The 21222-nt window shown below is 38.9% G+C and overlaps 2 protein-coding genes across 2 annotated transcripts in view; one reads left to right on the top strand and one right to left on the bottom strand.

Moving 5' to 3' along the window:
• Positions 1-21222, bottom strand: part of LOC126263364 (dynein axonemal heavy chain 10) — a 1742213-nt gene that overhangs the window by 1217942 nt on the left and 503049 nt on the right. The window lies entirely within an intron of this gene.
• Positions 1-21222, top strand: part of LOC126262689 (zinc finger protein 358-like) — a 76358-nt gene that overhangs the window by 29076 nt on the left and 26060 nt on the right. Inside the window, exons 2-5 of the mRNA XM_049959464.1 lie at positions 2374-2586; positions 5601-6135; positions 10536-10856; positions 18695-19057. Coding sequence (XP_049815421.1) covers positions 2576-2586; positions 5601-6135; positions 10536-10856; positions 18695-19057 — 1230 coding nt within the window. The 5' untranslated portion in view covers positions 2374-2575. The remainder of the gene's footprint in view (positions 1-2373; positions 2587-5600; positions 6136-10535; positions 10857-18694; positions 19058-21222) is intronic.

Below are 21222 nucleotides of genomic sequence, written 5' to 3' on the forward strand. Positions count from 1 at the left end.
AGGTGAGGAGTAGTATTTGCCTGTAATGAATATTGACACACCACCTGTAACCCTCTCCTCTCTGAGAAAACCTTTTCTGTCAAGGTGTAACTGCCTTTCAAATGAGGTTCTTGAATACAGACACACAAGGGTCACAGTTACTCTTCCCAAATACTAAACCCATTTATTTTCTACTGTACTAGATTAACCATCTTATTGGTGTGATTTGGTTGTGTTGTGCTTCTCGTCTTTCCACCTGCCTGACATGACACTGATGTGTGGAGTGTTGACTTTGGATAGACTTCAGTGTCCATGTACCCTTTTATTTGGTCCTCATCTGATCTCACTGACACAGCCAGAGAAACATTATCAGGTGGATTTAAATCAGTCTTTTTGTTTTTATACAACTTTGTAACAGATTACTCCTTCAAAGCAGATGTTGATGGCTTCATTGTGGCAGAAGCAATGCTTAGTAAGAATGTAATCTTTGGTTGTGGTGTACACCTTTTCTGTAGATTTTGCTGATTGTGTAGAGGATATTTTTTACATTTCTGTGCACCCGTTGTTGCATTTCCAGAGGCAGGTGTTCATGCCCATTTGCTAGTGTCTGTGTTGAAGAATATTTTTTGACAATATGTTTTAGGGATCTGATGCAAATGATAACAGAAACAATAGTTTTTGTGTGATAAGTTTTTCTCTCCTCTGGATGTAGAGGGGCATGTGTGAGTTACTAAAAACCACAGACACAAGCCAAATCCTTTCTCAAAACATGAGACACGCATGTTTTACATGTAAATGTGACATAAATAACATGGTTACTGCAGTTAATCAGTCTTATTATGTGATAGAAGCCTAAAAGTGTGTAGTTTCTTTACTGCAGTTTTCTCTTGTATCTATTATCATGTATCTGCCAGAGAAAGGTACCTATTTACATTACACATAGTAGAAGAGAGCAAGCTTGATGCTGCTAGTTAGTGAGAAGGGTAGCAAAGGCTTGGAAGCAACTAGCAACGGCACAGAGTCTTCAGTGATAATATTTGAAGTTTCACATGCTATTTATCTGTGCCTTGGCATGACATGTCATGGTGCTGTCAGGTGCATTTCAATACCAGCTTGAAAGAGTATACAAAGAGTATATGATGTATGTGCTGTAAACATGCCAGGAAAAGGAGATTGTGCTGCGGCATACATAACAGTTGAATATACGGAACTTTCATTCCTTGCTAATTGATATAAGGCCACACAGTGACAGAAGTTTAACTCTCTGAAATCCACAGTGGAAATTAAATTGTGACAAATTACAATAATTTGTAACTTCAATCAATATGCATAACAGTCATGGAAAAGCCTGTCATAAAATGTATCTATTTAAAGCCATTGAGTCCTCAAGAGTAGTGAGTTCACTAGTATGATTTTATTACTAGCACTAAAAGTAAGGCGAAGCTGAAATATTGTTGAGATTTGTGTTCTATTAAAAAGATTAAACCCAGCGTAATGGTTTGTTAGTGTATTAAATTATTCTATTGATGATACAATTTCTAAGTAATTCAAAAGGAGATGTATTGCTGTCGCTTAAATAGCCCTTTATAATGATTCTCTGAAGGTATGAATTTAGTCTGGGGGTACATATCACACCAATAAATATAGAAACAGGGCTGTGACAGATTGCTGGAAAAATTTATTCATGCCATACTTCAGTTTGAGTCTTTTGTAAGCTACAGGAAAATATGTCTATCTTATGCTGAACTTCTTTTTTCCCCCCTGCATTTGAAGTGAGAATTGTAAAAGAACCTAACCTTGCTCCGTGATAACAGTAGCATTCAAACTCTTTTGTACATTTTTTTAAAGTACAGTGGAAAATAAAAGAAAATCAATATTAGTTATGCTTTAATATTGGTAAGAGTAAATCCCAATTCAATAAATACTTACTTATCAAGAGAGCTTCTAACGCTGTGCAAAATTATGTTCAGTATAGCTGTGGGTCGTGGTCTAAGCACCACCTCAGGCACAGCAAGCATGGTGTCCACTTGTAGGAAAGCTACATTCCCAGAAAGCATTGCTCTGAAGCTCTCTAAGTTGTGCACCACAAGCCTGGAAAAAGTATTATGTTCATCAGTGTGATAAAATATTGTTAGGGCTTATAATTAAAACAGCAACCAGCCACAAATGTGGTTTGAAAAGATTTATTTGAATCCAACCAGGACCAGTTTTGGATTGCTTACAAGTCCAACTGAGGATGGATTTGTAAGATGGATTTGTAAGAAACCTGAAACTGGTCATGTTTTGATTCAAAGAAACTATACTTGTGGGTGGTTGCTCTTTCAATCATAAAACTTATCGTATTACAGCCGCTGTTCTTAAAATGTCAATTTTTGATAAAAATTGTTATTTTAGGTTCAACAAGCAGCAAGACACAGCTATGGCTCTCTCTTTTTCTTGGATGCATCACCTGAGCTGCAACTAGGATGCGAGGTGTACATCATGCTAAAATTTGCTGCTCAAATTCGTGTTTACTTACAACATAGTACTTATGTGATCAGCAACATCCCACTGCAAAACTCTTGAACAGAATAACTCCAAGCTTTGATAAGTCAACATGTACCGAAGGTATGGTAAATAATAATATTACTTCAAAAATAATGTTAGTTTATTTTTATCTTATTTGAATGCAAGCAAATAAATATAAGATGTATTTGAAAAGTATGGGTTGTTTCCATATATTTGAATTTTGCCTGCTCAGAACAAAGTTCCACAAATGCATTGCCATCTTTTGATTGTTTATAAAGCCACAGAAGTTATTTTTTTGATTCAGTAGTCATTTAATCATGGGTGAAAGGCAAACAACAATGACTTTGAAAAGGATTGCTGCTGCTAGTTGTGAAGCATGTGGTGTAATTTGATTTCTGTTAGCTAATGAAACAGTTGCTCAGATTCATTGAGAGTTGTGCCTTGTTTATGGCCATACAGCAGTTAGTGAAGGGAAGGTTAGACAAAGATGTCAAGGCTTTAAAAGCAGCCATACAAATGGTTATGATTAAGAGTGGCGTGGCAGGCCTTGTATCAGGACCAATAAAATCATGCAACAGGTGGACCATAACTGTGATCTGCTCAACAATTGGTGATCTGAATTGGCTAATGAATTACTTCATGTTGGACACATCACTATTTACATGATTGTCACAAAGAGCAATGATGGACACCAAGAATGCTTACAAACCAACAAAAAGAGCAAAGAATCTTTGGGAGATGAGTATTTTTGGACTGATATTGACAAGATAAAACTGATTTGTTTCCCCACATTGCTACTGGCAACAAGGTGTGAATGTTCCATGCGAATGCAGAATGAAAACAACAGTCAATTTAGAGGTGTCATTATAGACTTCGCCGAAACATATCATTTCAAGCCATGTCTTTACTCAAGTCGAAAAATAATGCCTAATACTTTCTGGGCACAAAAAGGGCATTCTTTTGCTTGATTTCAGGCAGCATGAGTCAACAATTGCAGATTTAAGTGTTTTGTGAAGTGTTTCCAAACAGACGGGTTATCCATAATTGATGGGGTTGGAAATTATTGTCTGGGAGAATCCTGCATGTCAGTGTGTACCCACACACTACTGTGCTCACACAAAAGACAAGATGAAATATTTCTGTTCCCAGCTTTACAACCATCCACACTACAGTCCCAACCTCACACCTAGTGTGTTCATTAATTTGAAACAATAGCTTGTTGGGCAACAGTTTGAATAGGACTTGGAAGTCAAGACCACTTTTGTCAACTGGTTCATTTCCCAGAGGAGAACTTGTCTGTATAGTTACTGAAGAAGCTAATGTAACTTTAAAAAGTGCGTTGAAGTAAATGAAAATTACAAGGAAAAGTCAAGTAGCTTGTAGGAAACTAAAACCACCAATAAGAACATATATTTTGGTATGACAAAACAGCCTTTATTTTTCAAATTTCCCTCATAAATCACATGTTTGAGGAAGTATAGCATGTTGTTTGTTGTTGTTGTTGTTGTTGTTGTTGTCTTCAGTCCTGAGACTGGTTTGATGCAGCTCTCCATGCTACTCTATCCTGTGCAAGCTTCTTCATCTCCCAGTACCTACTGCAGCCTACATCCATCTCAATTTGCTTAGTGTACTCATCTCTTGGTCTCCCTCTACGATTTTTACCCTCCACGCTGCCGTCCCGTACTAAATTGGTGATCCCTTGATGCCTCAGAACATGTCCTACCAACCAATCCCTTCTTCTAGTCAAGTTGTGCCACAAACTCCTCCTCTCCCCAATTCTATTCAATACCTCCTCATTAGTTATGTGATCTACACATCTAATCTTCAGCATTCTTCTGTAGCACCACATTTCGAAAGCTTCTATTCTCTTCTTGTCCAAACTATTTATCGTCCATGTTTCACTTCCATACATGGCTACACTCCATACAAATACTTTCAGAAATGACTTCCTGACACTTAAATCTATACCCGATGTTAATACATTTCTCTTCTTCAGAAACACTTTCTTTGCCATTGCCAGTCTACATTTTATATCCTCTCTACTTTGACCATGATCAGTTATTTTGCTCCCCAAATACCAAAACTCCTTTACTACTTTAAGTGTCTCATTTCCTAATCTAATTCCCTCAGCATCACCCGACTTAATTCGACTACATTCCATTATCCTCATTTTGCTTTTGTTGATGTTCATCTTATATCCTCCATGGCCAAGTAAAATGCATGCCTAGTGATGAAGTTGCTGTCTTGTCTTTTGGTGTGCAAGAGGCATATCTAGTTGGGTACTCAGTTCAAATAGAACAATATCAATAACTTATCTTTGACAGTTTAATTCTACACTATCACAAAAGTATACAAATGTTTAAGGAAGAAAGATATTCTGCAAAGACTGAAGATACTTGTAGTAAAATTAAGTGTTTTGTTCTTGTTGCTTTCCATCTGTTTCTGTTGCTGCATACACGCAATTCTAATTGTTTGGCACAGTTGACAGTACTGGACTGTATAGAACACCTAGATGAAATATTACTACATTTGCTCAGGTGCACACTTTACATGATCAGACTATAAGAACAGCTGTATGGAAATTACTCCTTGCAACGATGTATGTTCTCTCAGAGTTGTTGGTGTCAACAAAATTAATTTTAAGTGCTAAGATATCCTCAACGGTAGTTACTACTCTTAGGAGTAATGTGCGATTTTGCACAATTGAGGTTTGTTTAGTAATAAATTATCATTTTAGTTATCTGCAGAACTCGTAAAAAAAACTCAGTAAAAACATGAAAGGAGCAGAGCTTCTCAGTTTTCTTTATAACTATTGTTTGCATTCTGCTAAGAACTTAAAAACACTAAATTAACCTGCTTGGGGAGTTTAAGTTTGAAAGGCAATAAAATTGTAGAAATTATTTACTTAATATCAGTATTTTTACTGTCACATTGTTCAGTTTCATCGTCATTTCACCATTTTAATTGGTTTTGCATGTGGGCATGGTATATTGTTTCCTGAGATAAGAAGAAAATAAAAAATTTATTTGTTTACCATCAACAAACTATAACTACTTTGTTGCCAATTGTTGCATTGAGCATAACTTGACTGTTCTGTCTTTATGCATTAATAGCAGAGATGGTGTGCTGGAGCTCGTCGTGCGTGAACGAACAGTGAAGACAGAGGAAGTAGTAGCATCAGACCAATTATTCATCAAAACAGAAGATGATGTGCCATCACCGGACACTGAGGGAACACCGGGTTCTGAGCCAGAGTATACATCGTTGCAATCATCAGGTCGATACATGGGTGCACGGCGAGGTCAAATCCGATTCAAAGTGGTTAGTGAAGAGGATGTAGAAGCAGAAAGAGAAAGACAACGTCAGAATGACTCTAGAGATCCAACCACTCCTCGAACTCACTTTGTACGTTATGCCCGTGTTGGTGATAAGACTGTCAAACTTTGGGAGTGTGGCTATTGTGGGAAAGAGTTTCGTCATCAGTACACTCTAACACGTCACCTGCCAACACATACAGGTGAACGCAACTTTCGATGTGAAGCCTGTGGAAAAGCATTCCGTCAGCTGAGTACCTTGTCACAACACCGTGCCATACATACAGATGCCCGGCCATATGTTTGTGAGATGTGTGAGAAGACGTTTAACAGGGTAAGCATGTAGTCCATAATCTTGCTAGTAACTCTTTTATTGAATTACTATCCAAATAATAGTGAAGATATCTCCCCCACCCACCCCCAAATAGATTTTTTAGTTCATAATAGTTAAATGAGACCTCTGATTTGTAGGGATTATTGGTGATTGCATGTTTCTGTAGTTGACCAAATCTTTTTTAATTCTTTGACAAAATCAAACAATGGAATATCCAGGGTGGAATAACATCAGATGAAAATGATATATTGCTACTGACCACATAGAGGCAGCATTGAGTTGCAGAAGTCACAATGAAAAACAATATTAGGTATCTTCAGCTATCGGAATAAGCCCTTCAAGAACACTTGCAGACATTCAAATGAGCACAACTTATCCACACAAAGTGACTGTCATCTCCAGACACTAAGGCCTTTAGCACATGGCGATGACAGTGGGTATGTGTGCGACTTGTACTTGTGTGAATGTGCATGTGTTTGCTATTCTGATAAAGGCATTAGTCAGATTGCAGAATATATGTAGCATTCTTTTACATTGTGCCTGTATGTGACTCAGTGCTTTTGCTATGCGGTGAATAGAATCTATCTGCATATTGTTCAATAATAGAAAGTTCAGGTTGGAATATCAACAGTATTATGATAAGGATAGCCTGCTATTTACTGTAAAGACAACATTCATGTTGCAAGTAGGTACGAGAATTACTCAATATTTCCATTAGATTTCAGAAAACAGAAATCATGAATCCTTATCACAGCAACTGCATGGAGTGTGTGCTTCATAAACATATCTCTCACATAAGTCATACAGGCTAAAAGGCAATATCTGATCTTTAGCGATATTAATTTACTCAAACTATTTCTCAGTCTTCATCAGCAAATAAAAAGATGCATACAAACAAATGGGGGGGAGAGAGAAGGCATGTTCAGTTGCAGACAGGTACAATGAAAAGACTGTTATACTAATAAATGAAAAGCACCAGTTTGCTTTTGTTCTACAATATTATTTTTATTGCTAACCGGTTTTCAGCATACAAAGCCATCTTCAGACATTTACTGAGTATTATCACCAAAGAAGTTAAATGTTAGCAGACAACATTGGAAGAGAAGTAACACATCTAGAGTGAAGTAGAAACATACAGCGAGTAACATCTTTGCAATGAAATTGTAAAAACTGAACAGTACATAAATAACAATGGAGTTGACAGGAAAATCTTTAGCACAAAATAGGAATAGCATGCCTACATAACAGTTTCTATTAATAAACAAAACTAATGAAATAAGATAAAATTAGTACCAGACAAGGCTGCATCAAGAGGTATGAAACATGGAGAGTGATACACAACCAATTAAAAAAGAAGAGACAGTTGTCAATGTAAATACAGAATACACGAGGAACTTAAACAATTTCAATAAGATAAACAGAAATTAGTAAATGCAGGAAAATTGAGGTGTTTGAGGGAACCTACAGTTTGAGAGTGTAGTGGTACTGCATTTTAACATTAACATATTTCCTCGGAGCAACTGTCCTACATCTTCAGGTGGTTCAGCCTTGCTGCTGGCTGGGTACGACTATGACCTGGGGAAATACTGTGGAATTTGCACAATGTGATCCAGTGGTAAACCCATGAAGACTATTTACAACATATTCGCTGGGAAAGCTTAAACAGTCACAAAATCAAGAATGTTGGTTTGAATCTCGATCCAGGACGCAATTGTAAATTGTCGGGTAATCTCGCAGCAGCATACTTTACACTCCAGAGGAGATGACTAATTCTGGAAACAAACCACAGACAGTAGTTGAGCCATTTCTCTGCTACAGTTTTTTGCCTAGGAATGCTCACACTGTAAGGAATGTAAAATAGTTTCTGAGTAGTTTGCATAGTATAATGAAAATACAGAAAAACTTAAGCTGCATTGCAGGTCACTTGAATGGGCAGCTCAGCAACAAGAACATTTCCTGCAGATGGCAGGTATCTGGAATTGGTTCCTGGTCTTCAGCACAGGAAGTTTTACAGCAGTGTACACTCAACAGTAGAGCAAAAGATTCACTCTAGAAACAATCCACTTATCTGACTTCTCGTATTCAACTGATTAATTATCTAAGTACAATCATTATGGACAGGAGTTTTCATAAGAAATGCGCTATCACTTTTTCTGTAATAATGCATGACAAGATCAGTGTGAAGACAAGATTAGAATAACTGCAGCATGCACGGAGGCATACAAGCTAGCATTCTTCCCACGCTCCATAAACGAATGAAGCAGGAGGAAAGACTAATTCACAATGCAATGGGAAGTATCAGTGCCATGCACTTCACAGTGGTTTGCATTGATAGATGTACGCTCATAGGAACACCTTGAATGACTAGAGATAGGACATTCATATTCACACGACATGTACGTTGGTATGTTCTGCAGAAATAATTAGCTTTTCAGTCACCTTGGTTCAGCATATATCCTGCTGTCTAGTAGGCACATGGTCTGCCATGGCCCCTGATATCTTGTTCCATGTGCGATGGCATCAGCACCTATAAGGCATGAATAGCATCCTGTGGTATAAGCATCCATGCTGCATTCACCTGGTTCCAAAGTTCATCTGTGATGGTTAGTGCTGGGTAGTGCTGCCCCTGTCGTTTCATCATATTTTTGACTGGCACAAGTCTAGTGATCTGGCAGGCCAGGACAAAAGGCTGACATCCTGTGACACCAATAAGGTACGTGTTTGTGCAACAACATGTGGTCATTGTCTTGCTGAGAAATGGTGTCTGGGGTGTTGTGCAGAAAGTATATGGCTACGGTTTGCAGGAAGTCATTCACATTAGTCACAGGGTCCTGGACATGCACCAGCTGTGATTTGTGGTAGTAGCCAATAGCACCACATACAATAAGGCCCCAAGTTGTCACTGTATGTCTTGTGCGAGTGCAATCACTGTGATGCTGGGATGTCTGCGGCGAACCAAAATGCGGCCATCGTTTTCAAACAAACAGAACCTGGATTCGCCCAAAAACATTATCTGATGCCATTCCTGTCCCAAGTGACATCATTCCATACACCATTGTGGTCTAGCATGTTTCTGCACATTTATCAAAGGTAGGCAGAGTAGTGTATAACACGCACATAGCCTATACCATAATAAACAGTGACGTACTGTCACCCATATAGTCTATGATGTGTTACACTGTTCCATTGTTGCGCCACAGCCAAGGAGGACACAGATCTGTCCGGCAATGCCATTCGGATGAGGGATGAGATGTTGATCGTGCGGGAGGTGGTCTGGGTGGTGGTGCAACCTGACCCCTCTCTTTGTGTTCTACGGCTTTCCACGAACCATTCTGCATGGATTCGTTCCACTGCCAAAACACTTTGTCCCACAGGAGAAGCAGTTTCCTGGATGGATGCACCACTTTCTCTCGTGCCAATAATGCGCCCCTCTTTCAAACACACTGTTTTGATGATACAGTTCACGCCTATGTCTGGGAGGCACCTTGCACCATCTGATCAAGTAACACTGATCCATTACCTTCAGTTTATAGTGACAACGAGAGCAGCAGGCACATTTTACTGGTAGGTGGTGCTGCGCCGCGATATCAACGTTGACCTTGAATCTGCGGGCCTACAAGGTTCAAAACCTAATCATTTATGCAGAACATGTACATGTCCTGTGAATACGAACGCCCTATCTTGTCATTCAAGGTATTCTGGTTTTCTTGAACATGAGTGTAGATGTAGATATGTTCTGATAAGAGGTATAATTTGCGGGCAACCTGGAAACTGACAGCAATGAAGTCCAGAAAGCAGAATAATAATGAATTTTTCATTGTGTGTGACATCTTGTGTATTGAAATGTTTCAGTACAATATTTGTTTATGCAGACCCCACTCCACATCTTACTTATAGTCAGTTTAGTTTGGCAGATCAGGTGTAGTATCCAACTTCCTCTCTTTCTGTTATGCATTCTGATTGATTGCCCAGTGTAATAAATAATAATAATAATAATAATAATAATAATAATAATAATACCATATCAAATGAAAAGGAATACTTATTAACCTTGTGACAAGTATTTCTAATAGGCTAATGTAAAGGTATTTGTAGTGGACAGCACTGTTTCACAGCATTGAGAAGCCTACGTGATTAATGATGTTCACGTACATCTTTACAAAATAGTTTTTGAGGTGAGACAATTCCAATTTGTATGAGGTCCATTTTATCTCAGCACACTCTCATGTTGCCATGCTATTTGATAATGATAATGACTGTTTGTGATTTTGCTGATAACTGCACATCTTTGTTGTGGGGAATTTTAATGCATTATGTTGGTGCATGTTTATGTTAACTTAGTGAAATATTAACCCTTCATTTTTGCCCATCTTTGATTACAATATTTTATATTTTTTCAGGTATCAACACTTATATCACACAGGAAAACTCATTCTGATTATAAGCCCCATCGTTGTCCAACCTGTGGGAAAGGCTTCCACCAAAAGGGCAATCTCCGAAACCATGTGTTCACACACACCAATGAAAGACCATACAAGTGTGAACTCTGTGGAAAGGGTTTTAATCAAATGTCAAATCTTGTGTGTCATCGTGCTCACTCACACGGTGATCGTGCACGTTATACTTGTTACATTTGTGACCTAGAATTTACACGGAAAGGTGCATTACGTGCTCATGAAGAATATAAACATGGTGTGCGTTTTCGTGGGCCTCATCCTCGGGTGAGCATATATCAGATTCAGCCCTAAAATTGTTGTAGGTAATTGTATAAGTCTGTTGTACTTTGGGAGGAAAATTTATGTAGATGTTGTCAAAGAATAGAGTTCTGAATAAGTCACCTAGAACAAATGTGGAAACATCTGCAGCAATAAGAGAACATTGTAAAACACCAGAATGTAACATTCTGCAAATATCGTGTAGTTCGATCATCACAGCAGAGTGCCATTTTGGTGACCGAGGTAGCAGCCTTTCTGAACACATAAAAATCAGCATATATAGAAATAAAACCACCTTCAACTGAGAGGTTGGTTTGAGTGCTACAGCACTTCATTAGATGTGTATTTATTGGAAATTATATGTACTTGCCTTCCTCTTTTCTTATTGTCGGCACATTCACCTAATCAAGCAGGTTTCTATAGTTCTCTGTGAATTCTGCAAAACACTAGTACTAGATTTTTCTCACGCAAATAAAATTTGCTGAAGATAATGATAATTTGATGTGCCAGAATAAATCCTAGGTTCAATTGGGAATGAAATCCCAGATCTCTGGATTTTAGTCTGGTGCCTATCCACACAGGCTACATTTTAGTTACATAATGAAGTGCAACACTGACAGAACCTCCACAGCATAGAAGTGGCAAAGACAACCTGCCCATTTTTATGTCCAGATTTCTTTCAATGTTGAAAAAGTTAAAAACAATTATGAATCATCTTTCTCCACATACTACACAGAGAAGCACACTCAAGTTTCCACATTAAGGTAACTACCCACAGAGCTAGACATCATGCTTTCAAATAGTAGGTACTATCTAGTATGGTGTGAGGACCAATATGAGAGAACTCTGAAAGACAAAAAATATAAATTGTACACTAATGAGATGTAATGCACTCACTATATTGTATTGTGATAAGTGTGGTAAATGATAGGAACTGGCATCTGTAGTGACAACAGTGAAGTCAAGATGATACAATTACATTGATTTCTTGGTGCTCTGATAGAGGAGTAGAGACATATTTTTATCATTTACATAGCTTAGAAGAGTACTTTAGCAATATGCAAGCTTTACAGGGAATACTTCCACAATGATACATAAGCTGATTATGAATTCCATGTCACAAAACTTACTTTAACCTTGCAGGACATATAAAGACTCTTCTGGAATGTTGAGTTCATGCCATACAACAAAAACCATCGTGATGTATTCTCATATTTATGTATTTCACATGACTTTCATTCCACAATGCAATCTCAGGGACGTTTGAAAAAATCAGATATATACACTGATTTAAGCACAGTATAAGGATTAGCAAGTTACAAAATATAATAATACTATAGTTTCAGTACAATTTCCTCTTAATGACAACTCACATGTTTGGAAGTAGGCAGGCAGATGTGAATGTAGCCAGAGAAAACATAAAGGATAGAACCCCCTCCCCATACTAGACACTGATTCACAAGATGGATCAATTAGTGAATGTCAGCTCCTGTCTCAGGTGTGACTTTTGGCAAGAAAATGTCCAGTGGCTATGTCCAGCTTTATATGCTATATAGCAAGGTAAAATCTTCACGAGATAGGTAAATTCTTTGGCAAATGGTGAAGATGGTATTTTAGGCTGTTTTTCAACATAGTCCTCATTATTGTCAACAAATGTTGTGCAGAATCCTTTCAGTTAGTGGGTTTCATCCCTGTAGAGTTATATGGAAGGTGTGTAAAATATCTGTTGACAGATACCACAACCTCATCATCATTAGACTGAAAATATTTTCCAGTCACAAAATCTCTCAGTGTGCTACCAGATGGAAATCAGAGGATACAACATCTGGTGAATAGGATGGCTGTTCCAGCAGATTATACTTCAGTTTTCCCATTACCAAAGGATGATTGTTGGCAGGTGCATTGTCCTGATTAAAGATGATTCATTTCTTCAACAATTCTTGTTTCTTGTCATGTATTTTTTAATCCACTTGGTCCAAAAGACCTGTTAAATATTTGCAAGTAACTGTTTTGTTGTAGCCAAGGTAAACAGTAAGATGAATTACAAATACTGACCCAGCCATCCAGCAGGTGAGTTTGACCCCTTTCACTGCCACTGCTTTGATTTTTGTTTCATTTGTGGGCTGAAGTAGTGGATTGACATTTGTACACAGTACTGCTTAATGCATAAAATCAATTGGTTTAAAACATTCTAAACACTGTTCAACATTCTCTTGTCTCTGTTGTCATATTGGGTTTACAGTTATATATCTGGCTTTTGATGATTTCCTTTATCTCAAGAGGTGACAGCTGTTAGCAAGTGCTGTGCTGGAATTTTTTAACTCCTACTGTGCTCATATTTCAACTGGAACAGTGCTGATATTTTATATGTACCAGTCAGACAAGGTGCACTTGCACCGCAAATATCACAGATATGGAAAGTGCTGTTGATGTACAGTTTCCACAGAATGGATTGGTAGTCAAGGACTTGTATTGTTAGCCAATAAACAGAGTTTAATAATTCTTAGAAAGTGTATTTTCTTCTGCAAACATACACTTCCTTAAATGGAACGATGCCTATTGACATTAACAAAATAAACGTAGTATAAGAGAGATTTATACTTACTGTAAAGAAGACATGTCAACAGACAAGCACAGTTAAAATACACTCATAAAAAGCTTTCAGCCATAGTCTTCATCAGTAAAAGAAAGACACACACACACACCTTGCACACACAAAAAAGCAAGCACACCTCACACACACATGACCATCAGCTCCAGCATCTTGGGCCGGAATGCAGCATCATATGGGATGCGAGCAGCAATCTGGTATGGGCGGGGAAGGGGAAGGGATTGTGGTGTATGGGTGGAGAGAAAGATGAACACTGTTGGAGCATTCTGGGACTAGACTGCCATCATGCACAGCATTTCGAGGGAAGTGGGGCGGGGGGGGGGGGGGGGGCAAGAAGGAAGAGGAACAGGGAGAGTCAGGTTGATGCATTGGCAGGGATAGTAAAGTGGATGCATTGGCAGAGGGCTGCAAATACACAGGTTGGGAGATGTGAGTGCAGAGATGATAGGACAGAGGGGGTGTTAACTGTTGGGAGGAGGGTGAGAGGACAGTATGTTACCACAGGTTCAGGCTGTGATAATTACGGGAGTGGAGAATGTGTTGTAAGGATAACTCCCATCTGTGTAGTTCAGAAAATCTGGTGGTCGAGGGAAGGGTCCAGATGGCTCGGGTAGTGAAGCAGCCATTGAAATCAAGTATATTGTGTTCCACCGCATGTTGTTCCACAAGGTGGCCTACTTTACTCTTGACCACAGTTTGGCGGTGGCCATTCATCGTGGTGGACAGCTGGTTGGTAGCCATACCAATATAAAAAGCTGTGCAGTGATAGTAGCAGAACTGGTAAATGGCATAGCTGCTTTCACAGGAGGCCTGGGTCCTGACGGGGAAGGATTAACCTGTCACAGGAATGGAATAGGAAGTGCTGGGTGGTGGATTGGGCAGGTTGTGCACCTGAGTTTTCCACATAGGTATGATCCTTGGGGTCAGGGGTTGAGATTCGGAGTGGCATAGGAATGGGCTAGGATGTTGTGGAGGTTGACTGGGCAGCAGAACACCACTTTAGGAGGGGTGGGAATTATCTCAGATAGGATGTCCCTCATTTCCGGGTGTGATGACCCTGTTGGCAGACTAGTCCCTGCACACTCCAGTAGACAGCGTTCGTCTATCTCCCCATCCATACACTACTATCTCTTCCTAGCCCCCTCCAAATTGCTGCTTGCATCCCATGTGATGTTGCATTCCAGACTGAGATGCTGGAGCTGGCAGTCGTGTGTGCATGAGGTTTGCTTGCTTGCTTGCGCGCGCATGTGCGTGTGTGTGTCTTCTTTACGGTATGTAGCAATCTGTCTTTTCCTACATTCTTGATATGCCTACCTGGAGTTTCCATTATTTGATAGAATTAGGGAAAATCAGAATGTCAGTGGTGTCTGTCGCAGGTGTCTAGTGTGTCGTTTATGAGATATTGTGTTGTGCAAAGTTTCCACACTGATACTTGTTTGTGCCATTCAGCCTGTGTGGTTGCTAGGTATAATGTTTTTATGTTTGCTTACAATGTGCTTGCATGTTCATTGTGAACACTGTGACTTGCTGGTCTTAGTGTGTGACAGTCTAAGCTGCACGTCATGAGCGGACAGTGGAATTTACCAGTGCAGAAAAAGCTGATATGCTTACAGTGTATGGAGAGTGTAGGAAGAATGCATTTCGTTCTTGCACAATGTATGTGGCAAGGTTTTCCAATAGATATCAACCATCTCGGCAGTTATTTAGCAGCCTCTTCCACCAGTTACGTGAAAGTGGTAGCATAACACCTAGATAACATAACAGAAGGAAACAGTGATGACAGAGAAGGAGAAATTAATATTTTTGCAGTTTATCCATACACTAGCACCCACGCAATTGCAGGAGGAAGTGGCATCAGTCAGGCAAGTGTCCTATGCATTCTCCATCAACATAGTTTCCATCTCTGTCCGTCACAAGCTACATGGAAACAATTATGAGAGACATATTAACTTCTGTACATGTGCATTACAATAAGACAGGATGCTCCAGATATGTTATGTATCTTTTAGTGACAAGCCATATTTACCAGTCATGGCCAGTTAAACTGCTAAGACATGCTGTATTGGCCTGTTGATAATCCCCATTGGCTTCGTCATGTTGAACATCAGCATCCGTGGAGTTTAAACATGCACTGTGGGATACTAAACCATCAGTTCTTAAGCCCTTGTTTGCTCGAAGTACTACAGCATGTCTTAACAAATTGTTTCCAAATAGTTGGATTGGACACAACGGACCTGTACTTTGGCCAGCAAGTTCCCCAGATTTTACACCGTAGACTTTTTTCTGTGGGAAAAGCTGAAAGGAGCTGTCTACAAGGACATTATGCAGCGTGCTCAGACATCTCTGCTGCAATGCAAGCACATGTTCAGCAGTTGTTCCATACCAGTCTGGAAGCATGTATTACAGCTCCCAGTGGTCATATTGAACACAACGTGTGATAGTTGTCTCATTACTGGTCAGAATCCACATAACTAGTGTATGCACTTTATCTTTTAAAATGACTCGCACTAGAATCCTCCAACAAGCACCAATGACATTCTAAATTATCCTACTTGTAGTTCGTTATATCACTATGCATTGCTTCCTTTAAAAAATGTGTGTATTCACAAAAATATGGTTTCTAAATAGTATTACAAGCTATTTATTGGCTAATAATACGAGCCCCTGACTATCAAGCCATTCTGTGAAAACAGCACATCAATAACACTTTCCATTTCCGCAAGTGCAAGTTTTAGGTGATTCACCCTGTATATGCTACCAATGGAGTAACGCTAATGTGGCCACTGCTCTCATTGAGAAGTAAGCATGGTGGCATATTTCTCTGTAAACTCAAGCAGCAAGCACACACTTCCATGTAGCATTGACAGCATATACACTGTGTCAGTTAAACTTAATTTTGCATAATTTGATCTCAGTGGCTTCCTTGATAACAAAATCCTAATAGGGTGATACATTGTACTAATTATTCTCTCGTTGAATGTAGTTGTGTGATTGTTTGCAAGACAGTGCTTAGTATCTGCTGATTTTCCAAAGTCACAATATTTAATGTGGCATCAAGCTTATGAAACTAAATATATGGTCTGACTAGTAAATTATATGTAACCCTGAACAAAAGGAAGGCAGATGTTTTGACTTTCAGGTGGTTCTCATTGGGTATATTGTAGCTCTCAATGTACCAATTATTTAAAACAGATCTCTTAATGAAACAAATCGGAATTTACTCATACAAAATTGTGTTCAATGTGGAGATCAGTCAGGACATTGTCTCTTCGTTCCCAAAAGTGTCAGTGGAAAATATGCTGAAGCTGTTGACAAACAACTTTTCTCCGTAGACTATCAAACTGTATTCCATATTGTATTGTATTGTATTGTATATATACTTTGTATACATACTTTGATGACAGCTATGTACTTTGTCTTGTGAAAAAGTTTCTGAAATGAAATGACTGACATTTTTAGTATGGCCATATCTCATCAAAGCTCTTTAGCACTTCATGAATCATAGTGTGCAACGTAATATCATGTTTGCAACTGATCTGAGTTGAAAGCGAAAAGTTCCATATTTAGATGCTTTACTTGAATACAAATAAAGTTGTTGTGCCTAGTTTATGGGTCTACACCAATGAGTGAAGGAAAAAATAGACAGTGATGTTGAGACTTTAAAAGTGGTGATACAAATATGCACCACGAAAAGCAGAGTGGCCGGCTCAGTATGCAAACCAATGAAATTATGAAACAAGAGGGCTACAAATTATGATGTGATTGATGATTAGTGTTCTGGCTGATGAATTTCTTCATGTTGGATGAACCACTATTTATATGATTGTCAACGAAAAACTCTGCTATTGAACATTTGTTCAAGATGGATACCAAAAATGGTTACCGAACAACACAAAAAACTCAGGAGGATGAGCAATTTTGGAGCTCTGTCAACACAGTGATGAGGGTTTATTTTCCCACAGTATTATGACCACTGAGACATGGATATCCTTCACCAATGCAGGAAAAAAATGCCACTCAATGCGGTTGTGCCATTAAAAATTGCAAAATAATAATAAGAATAAAAAAAAAACCAAAATGACCACTACTAAGGGTGTTGGTCTGCTTGATTTCGTGGAACACTGAACAACAGTTACAGCTGATGTGAATTGCGAAATGCTCACCAAACTGAAACATCTCATCCAAAACCCACAGTGTGGAAAACTGTCGTCCAGGATGGTCCTCTTGCCACAACAGCATGCTTCCATGCTTCATTACTCATAGGAAAGATAAGATTCAGTACGCCCATTGAGAACTTTTTGATCATCTTCCTTGCAGTACTCAACTCACATACAGCAAGTATCATTTCCTTTTGCAACTGAAACAGTAGTTTGGCACACAACATTTTGAAGATGATGATGAGCAACTCAAGAATACAGTTGTCAACTAGTTCAGTTACCGGGCAGAGAACTTGTATAAAGTATGAGTGGAAGAATCTGGTGCAGTTCCAACATTGTGAATGGCAGTTACATGTAAAAGTGATGTAGTTGTGTGGGAACTTGCAAATGCCAATAAAAGTTGTTTCTAATAAATATATATATTTTTAAAGGCACAGCAGGAGACTCCTTGTAATTTGAGGCACAACAAGTGAGAGAGGGAGAAAAAAAAGACACTTGATGACAAATATATAAATTTTAATTTTTTATGTCAACCATTTTTACTTCCTCTTTGTACTGTAATTTTTAATCTGGGAATGTGAAGCATATTTCTTCTCTAAAGGCTAAGCCAACAATAAATAAAAAACTACTTCCATCATCAGCTCCATCTCTGTAAAATTCAACCTTAGGATTTGAGTAGCATTATCTTGATATTACATTCCCTCGTAGTTTACTTGCTTTCTTTACCAGACCTGTAAATATTGCAGTCTGTTTACATGTTGTTATGCCAGTATCTCTTACATTAGTGTAAGCATCAGTCAACAAGCACATAAAAATGATGAAACTTGTAGCTATGGAGCTGTACTTTGTCTAGCTGTAATGTGTGTGTGTGTGTGTGTGTGTGTGTTTAGCATTTTTGCTCGAAAGCAGGTCATTGTCCAAAAGCTTAGCTAGTATGATCATGTTTATGTGCCTGTTGATCACTCACTACTACAGCTGTATTGTGTGTGGTTACCTTTACTCCTTCCAGTGTATGTAGTCGACCCAGAACTTAACACTATCAGTTTATCTTACAATAATACGTTGTTTTACTTTAGGTATCTGGAAACAGCTCTTCTAGTAACAGTGCAAATGTTGTTAACACTCAAAGTGACCCAAAAACAGCAGGTGGTGTTCTTATTGATCCTATCAGAACTCGTGCCATGCAGGTGGCAGAACGTGAGGGTCAGACTCCATTTGCACTGCTTAAACCAGCAAGAGGTATCCCTGTTTTAGTTAAGGTGCACCCTGCACCTGGTCCTGGACGACGTCAGATGTTAGTGCCAGCTACTGCAGAGGATCTGCGACAGGCAGGCAAAATAACTGTTGCTCAAGGAGAAGGTGGTGGAGCTCACCGCTCACCTGGTGCAAAAGTTAAAGCTGTGCAAATAAAGGTTCCTGTTGTTGCTACTGTTGTACAGGTGGGTTAAGTTGTTATATTTATTTGTTGGGGTTTACTGAAGCCATGTTAAGCCTTCTTGTATTTGCTGGTGAACTGAACTTCACTTTCTTAAAGGCTCAAAATCCATCCATTATTTGTGAATGCACTTGTTTATGCTCTCTGTCAAGGGGACACTGTGTATTGTTTTGGTTGCTTTTCATTTATCCAGTTAAATAATTATGAAATGAGGTCCCCATACAAGTTTCTAATTTATGTAGCTATTTTTGACAACTTACGAGTAGCATGTGAGACATCATTATAAATCACTCTTGTGAATTCTTAGTAAACAAATAATGGCATATGAGGTTGTACCTACTCCTGATGGTCCATGCTATTCCTTGATCACAATATACTGTGATCTTGACATCAGGAAAACTACGAATGAAAACATTACGCTGACTGATAGAAGTAACCAACATTGTGTAGAACACACAATAATTGAATAAAGAACATGGTGCCTCATATACAAGCAGATATTCCTATCACACATTACAAAGGTAATTGCTAGAACGTTTAAAAAACTAAGTTTGAGTATTTCCTGCACTGAGATTAAAATATTCTTTGCAACTGAAACCCTTTCCCTTTAGGATGAGTGATATTCATGAAAGTGTGAAGTAGTCTCAAAGTATGTTTTATGCTTTGGCTTATATAAAGAATTATGCATGTGTTACACCAATAAACATACAAATGTATGGGCTTATCACTAGCACGTCTGTCTTGCTGACAGTCAGAACACTGCTTTATTGAAATCCAGCTCTCAGCTCAAAATAATTGATCACATCTCACTAGAGTGGGAACTCAACAGTTTAGACCAAGCGATGTTTCTGTAGGTTTAAAAGCCATTTCTCGCGGGCGTCTCTGGTTGCCTATATAATTTCATATAACTTCTGCAACTCTCACAATAAATTGGTAGGTTATGAAGTCTTTTCATTGTTTTATACAATTCTTGTCTCACATCACTCATAGCAAATCAAATGATAGTTGAGGTAAGTACGTAGTAAGGCACATGCAGTGTAATTGGTCTACAGGTGACTCTGTAATTCAAATTATATTGAGGAGGAGGGGGTGGGTGGAATTGGAACCATAAAATGCCACTCATGCCTATGGGGGGCAGCTAATTCTCTCCTACTCTGTGATGTAAAGAATTGAAATGGATAGTAGAATTAACCTCAAACACAAACTGGAATCATATTTGCTTTACAACTCGTAGTTGAGAGATGAAATTCTGAATATGTAGTAGTATTATTCTCTCTCTCTCTCTCTCTCTCTCTCTCTCTCTCTCTCTGTGTGTGTGTGTGTGTGTGTGTGTGTGTGTGTGTGTGTGTGTGTGTGTGTGTGTGTGTGTGTGTTTGCTCGCTGAATTACAGTTGAAAACTTTCCCGCTATGACAGTGATTTTCATAACAGTACTGTAAAGTGTAATTTTTCTTAAACTCACTTCTATATCTTTTTATTTAATTTTGTGTCCAGTATTACTTAAGATAATTTTAAAGCCTATTACATGGCATATCTCCCTCCTTTTTTTATCATATTTGATAAAGCCTGCAAGATCTGGACAATCAGAGGATGGGATTACTGATAATTGGGAGCTCCAAGCTAGGTGCGTTATTGGGCCCGTTAGGGACATGGCTGCCAAGAAGGGAAAGAAAACCAATATGCACTTTGTGTGCTTCCTGGATGAAGTCATTCCAGATGTGAAACAGGTACTCCTGGATGCCGTGAAGAGCACAGGGTGCAGCCAACTGCAGGTGGTTGCTCACATCGGCACCAATGAAGTGTGTCACTTTAGATCAGAAGAGATCCTCTCTGGTTTTGAGCAGCTAACAGAAGTGGTAAAGGCTGCCAGTCTTGCTTGCAAAATGAAAGTAGAGCTGGCCATTTGTAGCATAGTCGACAGAACTGATTGCGGACCTCTGGTACAGAGCCAAGTGGAGGTTCTGAATCAGAGGCTCAGACAGTTCTGTGACTGTGTAGGCTGCAGATTCCTCGACCCAAAGGATGGTTGGGTTTCGGGTTCCGCTGAATTGGTCAGGTGTCAACTATACGCAGGAGGTGGCTACACGGGTAGCAGGGGCTGAGTGGCATGAACTGGGCAGTTTTTTAGGTTAAAGGCTCTTGGGAAAACACAAGAAGGGCTTCAGTCACA

Source organism: Schistocerca nitens, chromosome 6 (assembly GCF_023898315.1).
Source record: "Schistocerca nitens isolate TAMUIC-IGC-003100 chromosome 6, iqSchNite1.1, whole genome shotgun sequence".
NCBI lineage: Eukaryota > Metazoa > Arthropoda > Insecta > Orthoptera > Acrididae > Schistocerca > Schistocerca nitens.